At 35.0% G+C, this 12,025-nt stretch overlaps 1 protein-coding gene across 2 annotated transcripts; it reads left to right on the forward strand.

Annotated features, from left to right (window-relative positions):
- The first annotated feature begins 336 nt into the window (after positions 1–336).
- Positions 337–8,191, forward strand: LOC108219252 (ABC transporter C family member 3). Of its 2 annotated transcripts, none has more exons than XM_017392586.2 (10): positions 337–431; positions 885–2,740; positions 2,848–2,934; positions 3,033–3,653; positions 4,291–4,455; positions 6,097–6,388; positions 6,469–6,989; positions 7,077–7,140; positions 7,254–7,493; positions 7,599–8,191. In XM_017392586.2, exons 1-10 carry the CDS (start codon positions 413–415, stop codon positions 7,730–7,732), a joined length of 3,999 nt encoding a protein of 1,332 aa, XP_017248075.1. In that variant the 5' UTR covers positions 337–412; the 3' UTR covers positions 7,733–8,191. The 2 variants fall into 2 exon arrangements, with proteins under 2 accessions (XP_017248075.1, XP_017248076.1); XM_017392587.2 differs by having other exon boundaries at positions 7,620–8,191.
- The last annotated feature ends 3,834 nt before the right edge of the window (positions 8,192–12,025 follow it).

Here is a 12,025-nt window from a genome sequence, read left to right on the forward strand (position 1 = left end):
ATAACATATTTAGATGATTACACGATTAATAATTATTATGTTCCTACCTTATTTTCTTGAACTAATTAAATATGTTCCATTATACTCCCTCCGGCCCTTTTAATTAGTTGTACACTTTTAAGTTTTAATGACAAAATTGATTATTTTTTGATTAAAGATTAAGCATAAATTTTTATTTTCTTAAAATTTAATATTTATATTTTAAGATAAATTATATAATAACTTCTTAATATTTTTGAATTATTTAATATAAATAAAGCCGAGTCAAAGCCATTATAAAGCTTAGGGACTAATTTTCAAAGCACGACAGTGGACATATACGACTCTTGTTGGTGGTCAATATAAAGGACCACGACTACGAAGCAAACAGAGCATATGTGGGATTCTTATCTGCCTCGTCACTCTCTCACCCATGGAGACTATTCGATCAGGTTTCATCCTTTTCTTTCCTCTCTTGTTTTCATTCTTGTTGATTCTAATATAGCTGTGCATGCATGCTAGAACATAGAAATTAGATTGAACAAAATGATACAGTCTTGCATTTTTGGTGATCATGATCAAATCTTGCATGTCAATTAAAGGGTAAATGACAAAGGGGCGGCCAGATTTCAAAATTTGCAAAAAGATGGTTGGACTTTAAAACAGCGAAATAGTCGCTAGAGTTTACTTCCGCCTTTTAATAAGGGCGTCTCTTCATGTAGCGCCGTTAACTCCAAAAAATTAATATAAAATGACAAGGGGTTGGCCGGAGTTTTTCAAAAGTTTTCAAAAAATTGGCTGCTATTAGATTAGTCCATGTAGTAATCATACTTTTTGAGAACTATGTAGTAATCATACTTGATGAGTTAATTAACCATTTATTTCACGTTTACGGGGCTTTTTAGGATCCGAGAAAATAACGAACCAAGATGTCCCAATTCTTGAAGAACCGCTTTTGGATCATGGTAATAGTAAAGATAAGGCCAGAGGGGGTGATGCTGTGACTGCTTATGAGAATGCGGGCTTTTTTGATACTGTGTTTTTTTCATGGTTGAATCCTTTACTTGCATTAGCAGTTGAGAAATCTACCTTGGAGATTGATGATGTCCCTCAACTAGGCCCCTCTAATAGTGTTTTTGGGGCGTTTCCTTTGTTTCGAACTAGGCTTCTTGAGTCATCATCACAGGATGATAATCATGATGATGTTGGTGGTCGTGGTCATGGTAAAAGAGTGGCTACTACTGCAGTTGGGCTTGCCAAGGTGTATTTCATGTTGGCTTGGAAGGAGATTATTTGGACAGCTTTCCTGGCCATAATTTACACACTGGTTTGTTATGTGGCTCCTTATCTTGTTGATAGCTTTGTTCAGTGCCTTAATGGCAGAGAAGCATTCCCAAATCAGGGATATGTTCTTGCTTTGACGTTTTTTGCTACGACTTTTCTCGAGGTTTTTATACGGAGACACTGGATCTTTAGGATGCAACAAATTGGAATTAGGATTCGAGGCGTGACAACTGTAATGCTCTATGATAAGAGTTTGACACTTCCTTCTTGGTCATCGCAATTGCAAGATGAGCAGGGTAGTGGTGGCAGTGGGGGAGAACTTCTAAATGCTGTGGCCGTTGATGTCGAGACAATCCAAGGTTTTATTGTGTATATCCATGATACATGGTTAATCTTTGTCCAAATCGGTTTAGCTTTGCTGATTTTATACATGAAGCTAGGACTTCTTGCCTCTGTTGGTGCTTTCGGTGTAACATTATTTTTTATGATGGCAAACTTCCTCTTAATGAAATTGCAAGAGAAGTTCCAAAAAAACCTAATGAAATCCAAGGATAATAGAATGAAGGTGACTATTGAGACCTTAAGTAATATGAGAGTTCTCAGGTTTCAAGGATGGGAAATGAGTTTTATGTCCAAGATTCTTCAACTCAGAAAAGTAGAGATACAATGGTTGAAGAAATATCTATATGGTATAGTATTGATAGGATTTTTCACTGGGATAGGTCCGACTTTAGTGGCTTTGTTCACTTTTGGTTCTTGTATATACATGGGAATCCCACTAGAAATGGGACAAATTTTCTCTGCGCTTGCTACTTTTCGGGTTCTTCAAGAGCCAATTTTTCTCCTCCCAGATACGTTATCCTTGCTAGTCCAAGCGAAGGTTTCCCTTGCAAGAATCGCCTCTTTTCTTTCCCTCGATGAGCTTCTAAATAATGGTTTGGAGAAGCTGCCATTTGGTAGTTCTGATACAGCACTCGAGATTATTGATGGGAGCTTCACTTGGGATAATAATATTTCAAATAATACAGCAGCACTAAACGACATAAACCTTAAAGTTTCTCATGGTATGAAGGTTGGCATATGTGGTACAGTTGGTTCTGGTAAGTCGAGCTTACTGTCTTGCATTCTGGGTGAAATGCCTAGAATTTCAGGAGATGTCAAATTTTGCGGGACAAATGCTTATGTTTCTCAGTCACCGTGGATACAAAGTGGTACAGTTCAGGACAACATACTGTTTGGGAAGAATATGGACCGACAAAGATATGATCAAGTACTTGAAGCATGTTCTCTTAAGAAGGACTTGGAGATCCTTTCATTTGGTGATCAAACTGTTATCGGTGAGAAAGGTATCAATTTAAGTGGCGGACAGAAGCAAAGAATACAACTTGCTCGCGCTGTCTACCATGATGTTGATATCTATTTACTTGATGATCCTTTTAGTGCTGTGGACGCCCATACCGGTTCTCATTTATTCAAGGTAGGTTTTTCATATCATGGTCTTGTACTACATGCACACAAGTAGAAGATTATCAAATTGCTAATTTGAAAATAATGCTTTCAAATTTTTTAAATTTCGGATAACAGGAAGTTTTGCTTGGTCTTCTGAGTGGGAAAACTGTTATTTATGTTACTCATCAAGTTGAGTTCTTGAATGCAGCTGATCTAATTGTGGTGAGTTCATTAGTAAACTCTTTTTTTATATTAATATAATTTTGGGATCATTAAATTCCCTATCTGATATCTTTTCTCTACCTTGAATTTTCTGTAAGGTCATGAAAAATGGAAAAATTGTACAAGTTGGAAAGTATAACGAAATTCTCGTTCCCGGCTCCGATTTTATACAACTTGTAGGTGCACAAGTTGCAGCTCTGCCATCTACACTTGATGACAACAAGGCAGCGCCTATTTCTTCAGACAATACGGAGACTATCATCATAAATGAAAATGTGAATGGAAAAGTAGACGACGGTGGCGGCGCTGTTGGATCTGCACCTCAACAGCTTGTAAAAGATGAAGAAAGAGAGAGTGGTAGAGTTAGGTTTCCAGTCTACTGGGAATACATCAAAACTGCTTATGGTGGATCTCTGGTGCTTCTTATGATTCTGGCCTCGATCATCTTACAAATACTTCAGATAGGGAGCAACTATTGGCTGGCATGGGCAGCTCCGTCATCAAAGGATGTGAATCCTGTTGTAAGTGGATCCACACTAATGATTGTCTATGCATCCCTGGCGTTAGGAATATGTTTCTGCACCCTTGCTCAAAACTCCCTTGTTGTAGCCGCAGGCTATAAAACTGCCATCGTACTTTTTAAGAAAATGATGGAGACTATTTTCCGTGCTCCTATGTCATTTTTTGATGCTACACCTTCTGGAAGAATTCTCAACAGAGTAAGTGGTTGTTCCTCTTCTTTTAAATAGTCGACAAATTACTTCCTACACATCATTATCTATGGTACAGGGCTCGAGTTCTCCTGATAGATTTGAGTATCTGTTTAAGTGTCAGACTTAAACATTTAATGAAAATTTTCTGATGTTTGTTCAAAATTGATGTGAATTGAAGAGTTTGTCGGTAATGTATATAACAGTAGTATTGCAGTAAGTGAGCCGCATTCTCATTGAACGCAATGCACTGCATATGTTAAATGATCATGATTAACTTTTTAGCTTAACTAAACGATTTTTTTTATCTACTTTCAACCTCAAACAAATACATCAACACTAGTATCTATTTTTTAATGCATTGCTTTCTCTCCATGATGGTCCCTTTTCTTGTTCACATCAATCATTGTGGACTGCTTTTAGCTTGTTTGAGAAAATAATAAAGAAGTATATGGCCAAAGTTTGTTAGAGATTTTGAGGTTACTTATTGGTATATAGAGTACAGGAGGAATGTAATTTCTGATCTGAAGTAGATAAAATCTATGCTTCCTTCTGCAGCTTATTTTTTTATGCTTGTTTTAATTATTAAGAAGTGTACTGTCTCAATCTTATTTCCTGACTAGTTCGATCCATTTCACCCATATAGTGTTCAACTGATCAAAGTGCTATGGAGACTAGGATTCCGTCTGTACTTGACGGGCTTATTTGCGACATCATTGCACTTGCGGGAGTTATTGCTCTGATGTCTACAGTTGCTTGGGAAGTTTTGGTTTTAGTCATACCCTTGATTTTCGCCGCCATATGGTATCAGGTTATACTTTTAACTTTAATGGCTGTGATCCTATTTGTCAGACTCAGACACTTCTAGAAAAATTTACCTACTGCATTTCCATTAAAACTTTGCTAGCAGATAACCTATTAAAAAGAACAAACACATGAATATTAATGTGAGATTCTGTCAACTGTCAAGGAGAATGTCTCCTAACAAATTTAGATAAAGTGATAAGTTATTCAGCTGTAACTTCCATTGAATTAAGATACAAGAATATACAATTAACGAGTGAAATTACTCATATGCAAAGGTCCAAAGGTACACCCCCCATAACTGGCTCGGTATAATCAATGTAATAGAGAACTTAGTAATTTTAGTGAAAGCCTGAAAGGAAATGTGGAAAACAAGTAAACCCTTATATAGCTTTGAACAAGAAGAGTGTATTCATGATGGAGATAGTATAGGTCCTTTGCAACTCTTGTAGCTATCTTTAATCTTGTAATCTAGAACAATGATTGTAAACTGTTGTCATCCTTCCTCATTCAGCATGTATTTGCAAATCAGAAACATCTTGCTCCTGTTCTCCAAGCTTCCATAATAACTGATGAATGCATCACTAAACTCACCAGTGGCTCGACAAATCTGCTGATATGTAAATCCTTTCCCTAAGCTTGAAAGTTTAAATAATTTTCCAAGCAGGCCTGAATCATTTAGCTACAGGCCCTATGAGAAGTTTCTTAATGATAGACATGTGATATACTGATATGCCAAGATCAAACAGCACAAGTTTTATAATTGATACTACAAACTATTCTTTAACAATGTAATAAAAATTAATCATTATGTTGTGTTTGGTTGGGGTGAATGAAAATGGAGGGAATGGAATGAGATTTGAACTATAATTTAGTTGAATGTATAATAATTTCATTCCTTCCACCATTCCATTCCTATCACACTTAACTAGAGCTCAAACCTTCCATTTTGTGATTTGTGAAGGAATGCTCCATTACTTATCATACCTATTTTCTACCCAAATCTTATCATACAAAATTTGCACTCACTCATTTTTTTTCAAAGTCCTCCCTCTTGCATTCTATTATTTTCTTTTGTTTTTACTCATTTCACTCCATTCCATTCCATTCACCCCAACCAAACACAACATAAGACTTTTTAATAAATAGTAAGCCTTTCATTAACTGTAAGATAATTAGTTTTTAAATTATTTTTTTATGTATAGAAGAGGCAAAACATTGGATATTTGTTGTAATATAATAATATGATTTTATTATTGTATAAAATCGTGGAATCTAGTGCGCTATATGTGAGAGGAACATAGTTGTGACTGAATGAAGAATGATGCATGATCTCTTTGCAAGTAATTGTTGTGCTAAAATTCATATAGCCTCCATTTGCTAATTATTGTTGTTTTAGCTCTATTTTCCATGTGCAACAGAAAATGCAACAACTTTGGTGATTAATCATCATTGTTGTAGTCAAGGTGAGTATATAGCTTCCATGTTGGATTAAATATCTCTGCGTGGTTATTACTCTTAAACTAGTCTCTTGCAGTTTAAACATTTCGTGTACATAAGGCCCCACTTACTACTTATCTTCGAGCCCATATGATTTGAAGACTGTTTCAGCCCATATTCTGAAACGTTAAGCATCCATCATTTGCAGCAATATTATATGCCTGCATCAAGAGAATTATCACGACTCAGTCGAGTATGTGAAGCTCCGGTTATTCAATTTTTTAAGGAAACTATATCGGGAATAACAACTATTAGGAGTTATGATCAAGAGTCAAGATTTCAGCAAACATATATGAAGATAGTGGATGCATATTCTCGCCCCGAGTTCCAACTTGCTGCTGCAATGAAATGGCTATTGTTGCGATTGGAAACATTCTCCTCTATTACCTTTTCCTTCCTTTTGGTTCTCTCGATGTACCTGAGAAATAGCATAGATCCTGGTATATATTCATACTGTGTTTTCATTTTTATTTGCTCTTTCCTAGTATAGCTGAACTACATGATTTATTTCCATGTACAGCAATTGCAGGGTTAGCTTTAACATACGGACTCACCTTAAGCAGAACTCTAGCTGGAGTAGTATGGTGTTTATGCCATTTGGAAACTAAAATGATATCAGTTGAGAGGATTCTTCAATACACGAGCATTCCTAGTGAAGGTCCCCTTATCGTACAAAAACACAGGCCAGATAGTTCTTGGCCAGTAAGAGGAGAAATCAGTATTCATAATTTGCAGATTCGGTATGCTCCGCATTTACCCCTTATATTACATGGTGTGACTTGCACTTTCCCGGCAGGGAAGAAAATTGGAATTGTTGGAAGAACAGGAAGCGGGAAATCAACTCTAATACAAGCACTGTTCCGGCTAGTCGAACCTACAACTGGTTGTATTTTCATTGATGGCATTGATATCTCATCCATTGGACTCCAAGATTTGAGGTCTCGACTCAGTATTATTCCTCAGGATCCAACCATGTTTCAAGGAACCATACGAAGCAATTTAGACCCACTCGAGCAGTACACAGATGCACAAATATGGGATGTGAGTGTCTATCTGTCATTTTCTTCCAGCTTTTGATTGGATGATGACCCACACTGCCAACCTAATTGTTTTACATTTTGCTTGTAGACATTAGAAAAGTGTCAGCTGGGAGACGAAGTCAGGAAAATGGAAAAAAAGTTGGATTCTAATGGTTTGTCCATATTGGCTTTTCAAATATACTTTTGCCTTGATTTATGTAATTGATTTTATATCTTAGAGTCTACAGTGATGTGATTGCTTGTTTTATAACACCAATGCATGCAGTTCATGAAAACGGGGAGAACTGGAGTATGGGTCAGAGACAACTAATTTGTCTTGGGCGAGTACTACTCAAGAAAAGCAAGGTGTTGATCCTTGATGAAGCAACAGCTTCAGTTGACACTAACACTGATAATCTTATTCAACAAACTCTCAAGCATCATTTTTCTGATTGTACCCTTGTCACCATTGCACATCGTATTACTTCTGTCCTTGACAGCGACATGGTCTTGCTTCTTAGTCATGGTATAATCAATTAACTCTCTTTTAAAACCTTCACGCTTTTATTTTTCTTAACACCTATACTTCTACAGTTAGTTGGTGAAGCTTAACAGTTTTTGTTGTTTATAGTATCCGCTGATTCTCTTGCAGGCTTTGTAATGGAATATGATTCTCCCTCAAGGTTATTGGAGAGCAAATCTTCTTCATTCTCAAAGCTTGTGGCAGAGTATACATCAAGATCCGCTGATTCAAATGCACACTGATAGTTAACTCAGAAAAAAATGGGATTCAGTAAACTTTTCTGGTTAAACTAGTAATGTATTTAAGCCAATATATTAAGCACATTGTGTGCTAATTACCTACACTTCTGTCAATAAAGTCCATTTCGTTTCGTGCCAAAGTATAAATATTCTTTAATTATGAATTCAGCTGAATTTTTGTACAATTCTTTCTAATTTGTCATGTGACAGAATACATCGCTATATACAAGCATCTATATCTATACTCATTGTTTAACTAAGCCGCGCTACAAAATTTCTTTTCAGTCACATGACAGGTGCAGTTTCTTTGCTATTTGTATAGTGAATGTAAAGTACACAGCTTTGTGATTGTGGACTTCTTTAGACTGTTTGTAGTCGATTGACATTTATTCATAAAATAAGGCTTTCTTTGGGGATACTAAACTCATGCTTCTTTTTGCCTTTAATCGATGTTTTTATATCTCTGATCCTTGTTGCAGAATTCTGGTCGTCCTATAATTTTGGATGATGATGATGATCATGTTCAAATCTTCAGTTCTAGTCATCACCCAGTATTTGTTCTATTGTGCTTCTATATTTTTTGTGCTTTGGGCTATATGTAATTATGTATAGCCTTTATCTTTAACATTTACAATCATTGGCCATCTTAGTTCAACTCTTTCTTGCTAATGAATACCAGGTCCTGGAGATTGATGTAGGATAAATTTATCCCTATTGATACGATTTTACATGTGCTATCAGATTATTACCAGCCCAGATATGAGTAGGAAGAGTTCATATGTTCTCCAATTTGCTCATTGCTATATGGCTCACATGCTCAGGTAAAATGTCTAAATTCTAACTAAAACTTGTTCTTTAAGTTGTTATTTTTGTGTTGGTTTGTATAAATCCATTGATTGTACAGTTCATCCGAAGTTCTATTTGGTCTTCTCATTAATAGCATTAAGAGTAAATAGCAAAGTGATACCTCAAATTTACCCGATTTCATATTTTGGTGACCGAAATTTTAAATTTGCAATATGGTGGCTAAATATTACTTGAACTCTTCAAAAAGGTGGCTAAGAGCAACTTTTCAAAACAAAAAGTAGTTTTTTTATCAAAAACGTGGCCCTTAGCCACCTTTTTGAAATACAAAAGCAATGTTCGGTTACTATATTACAAATTTGAAATTTTAGCTACTAAAAACGGGTAAAGTTCAGCCACAACTCTGTAATTTACTCTCGCATTAATAACATATCTGTGTCTAGCTCAAGGCATGTTTGGGGGAGCTTAGTTTGTGTCTTTTCTAGAGCTGCTTCCGTCCTCATGATAGGTAGGCTGCTTAACCATTTTACAGGGAAAAATTGGTAGTACCGTGCCTTATTATTGATATCTCTGCCTTATTGTTGGTATCTCTAACAAGTGACTAACAATTTCAAGGATGGCTTTCTCTATTGGTATCCCAATAAGATGTTCCATCTGATTATGGAATAGGGTCGAAGTTGTCTTTCCAGGTTTGTCTTGCACCATCACTTTAACTCTGTACCTGCTAATAAAGCAATTATTAGCATTCTTTGTGTATAAGAGTCAAGCAATAGATGTCATTGTGTACCTGCATAGTTTATATATATGGATAATGTAAAAGGAAAGCAAAATTTTTGTAAAATGCAGGTAGAGGCGTCGCAGGGCTGGTACTCAGATTTCGTTGGCCCAGTGCGAGGATTTTTATGGGTCCTTTTATACAAGACTACTAATATGAATATTAAATAAAAAATTAAGCAACTTGTAATTAGATATATTATATCAGATTATATCTTATAAACACAAAATTAGTGGCAAGAGTACATCATAAATAATAAAATTACATATTCTTAAATCATACTTTTAGGGTTTAGGGTTAATATAAGATTAGAGATTATAAAAACACGTGGTTAGTAGTTACTACAATTTATGATAATATATAAACAACTAAATCAAAATCAAAAGGCTAAAATTATCTTGATTTTCTGAAAATTGAATTTCTAAATTGAAACTTGAAAGATAATTATCCAAGTGAAGTGATTGTATAGTACATTAGATCATGTAGATTAAGTTTCATCGGAAGAAAAAGTGTACAAAACAAAGACGTATAGTAAACAAATACACCGGATTAAAATAATTTTGGCCCCTAGATCTAGTGGGCCTAGTGCTGGAGCACCAGTAGCACTGGTCCAGGGCCGGCACTGAGGCGTAATTCAAAAGGGAAAGAGCAAATCCAATATTATCACATCTAATAGTGTCCACAAGACCGGTGCATGGAACATAGTACTACTTGTTGCACTGTAATTCCACACTGCTGAGGTAATTTGGGCAAGTTATGAAACTAACTATCCTAAGGCAACGACTCAAATATTGTCAGTCTTGTATAGGAAGTGGATGACCTGTGAAAGTTGTTTTAAATTTGCTTGTTTTATGAGGAAAAGTAATTTAGCTATTAAAAGTTGTTACATGAAAGAGAGAAGCCAAAGTCTAAGTTCGTACCTCCTTCCCCGAAGGTGATTCTGAATCAATTATGTGCTGATTGTGACCTCATTCAAAGTGATGGGTGTTGCGGTCATGAAACTATACTTTGTAGATGGTAGGAGATTGTCGATTGTGTGGTCATTAGTAGTCAACACATCAGCGTTGATCATATTGACAGGAGCATAGTCTATATTGCAATAGGTGTTGTGAAATCCCATCTAGAAAATATTATATTATGGGCATAATGGCGCATAAGTTTCATGTGACTAACAATTTTTTTCATAAAAAACTTGATAGCAAAAAACACTCATTATAAAAGAAAGATATTAAGACATGATAAACTTAGGGGCCGTTTGGCTGGGCTTAAAAGAAGTGGCTTATTGCTTAAAGTGAAGAAGTGGATTATAAATGAGAAGTTAGTTTGAACTTATAAGTTATTGAAAGTGTTTGGATACCATGACTTAAAAATTATTTATTGTTTGGATAACTTAACTTATAAGTTAGTATAGTCTGGAAAAATTTAAAATATAAATTATTTTATCTTATTAAAAATAAAGTACAATAATAAAATATTTTTACTATTTAAATTATAACACTAAAAAACCTTTCTTTATTTAAATTTCTTACAATTAACTTACGAGAAAAAAGTTCCATGATTAGACATATGTCCTTGAGACGGAATGCCAACTTTAATTTTACTACTCCCTCCGTCCCATTTTAGTTGTCACATTTGATTTAATCAATCTGACCAACAAAAATAGAAATGTGACAACTAAAAAAGGACAGAGGGAGTAATATCTTAAAATAAAAATATTTGTGTTTTATCTGTCATGCAAGCATACAATTCCCGATAATCTAATATAAACACACTAGTATTAACTATTAAGAAATGTATTAAGAAGAGGAGAAGAACCTACACGGGGAAAAAAGCCCCAAAAGCTAGCTTTTTCTTTTGAACTTATTTAGCCCATTATAAGTGCTTCATACAGTTAGCCAAACACAAGGCCTGAAGCAGAAGCCAGCTTCTGCGTGGAAAAAGCTCGGAAGCTCGTCTCCCAAACACCCGCTTAGTTTAACCAAACAAAATACAACGGTGCATGTCTTTTAGATATAAATTTTCTCATAGTGCATTGCAACATAGATTAAGAATAGCCAAAATTCTTGTTGGTAGCCTTATCTAGATAAATAAATATGAATGATGGATACTACTCATTATTATTTGTAATGAAAGCTTAATTCGCTTAAATTACAATTTAAATCAAATTTTATATTAGATTATATAGTGTTCTTTGTTCTTTTTTAAAGATAGTTCTTTTGGAGTAATGGCTAAAATTGTTGTCTTTTTTCGATCATCAATGACTGCTTATATATACTTGCAATGCCAAACTTGGATCCGGTTGGAAATTGTTAAAACTATTTTTATAATTTGATGATGAGATTAAATAATATTAAATTTTGTGAGGGGTCTCGTACAATCATTTTTTGAAGCAGGCTGGTAATAACCATGAAAATTGTCGAGCCATGCACAGCCTCGAATGCAACCAGAAATTGGATTGCATTTGCCTCCCACAAAGTTATCATCATATGGGTTTTTTAAGGAATTATTTATAAAATGTGTATTAATTGTATGTGATCACTTATTTTACATATTTGTGCTGATTAGAAAGAGATAATTGGTATAACATGTTCCAAACTTGTGGTTAATGAGACGAGCTTCTAATTTTTTCCTTCTATTCGAGGACTATCCACATCAACAGAAATCTCGATTATTCCAATAACATCTACAAAAGATATTTGATTTTGTTGAGACTTGCC

This window comes from Daucus carota, chromosome 4 (genome assembly GCF_001625215.2).
Source record: "Daucus carota subsp. sativus chromosome 4, DH1 v3.0, whole genome shotgun sequence".
Classification (NCBI taxonomy): domain Eukaryota; kingdom Viridiplantae; phylum Streptophyta; class Magnoliopsida; order Apiales; family Apiaceae; genus Daucus; species Daucus carota.

Excerpts from the sequence above, each read along its gene's own strand:
- LOC108219252 (XM_017392586.2), top strand. Across the intron at positions 2,741-2,847 it reads CCGGTTCTCATTTATTCAAG|GAAGTTTTGCTTGGTCTTCT; the intron begins GTAGGTTTTTCA and ends TTCGGATAACAG. Across the intron at positions 7,141-7,253 it reads AAAAAAGTTGGATTCTAATG|TTCATGAAAACGGGGAGAAC; the intron begins GTTTGTCCATAT and ends CAATGCATGCAG.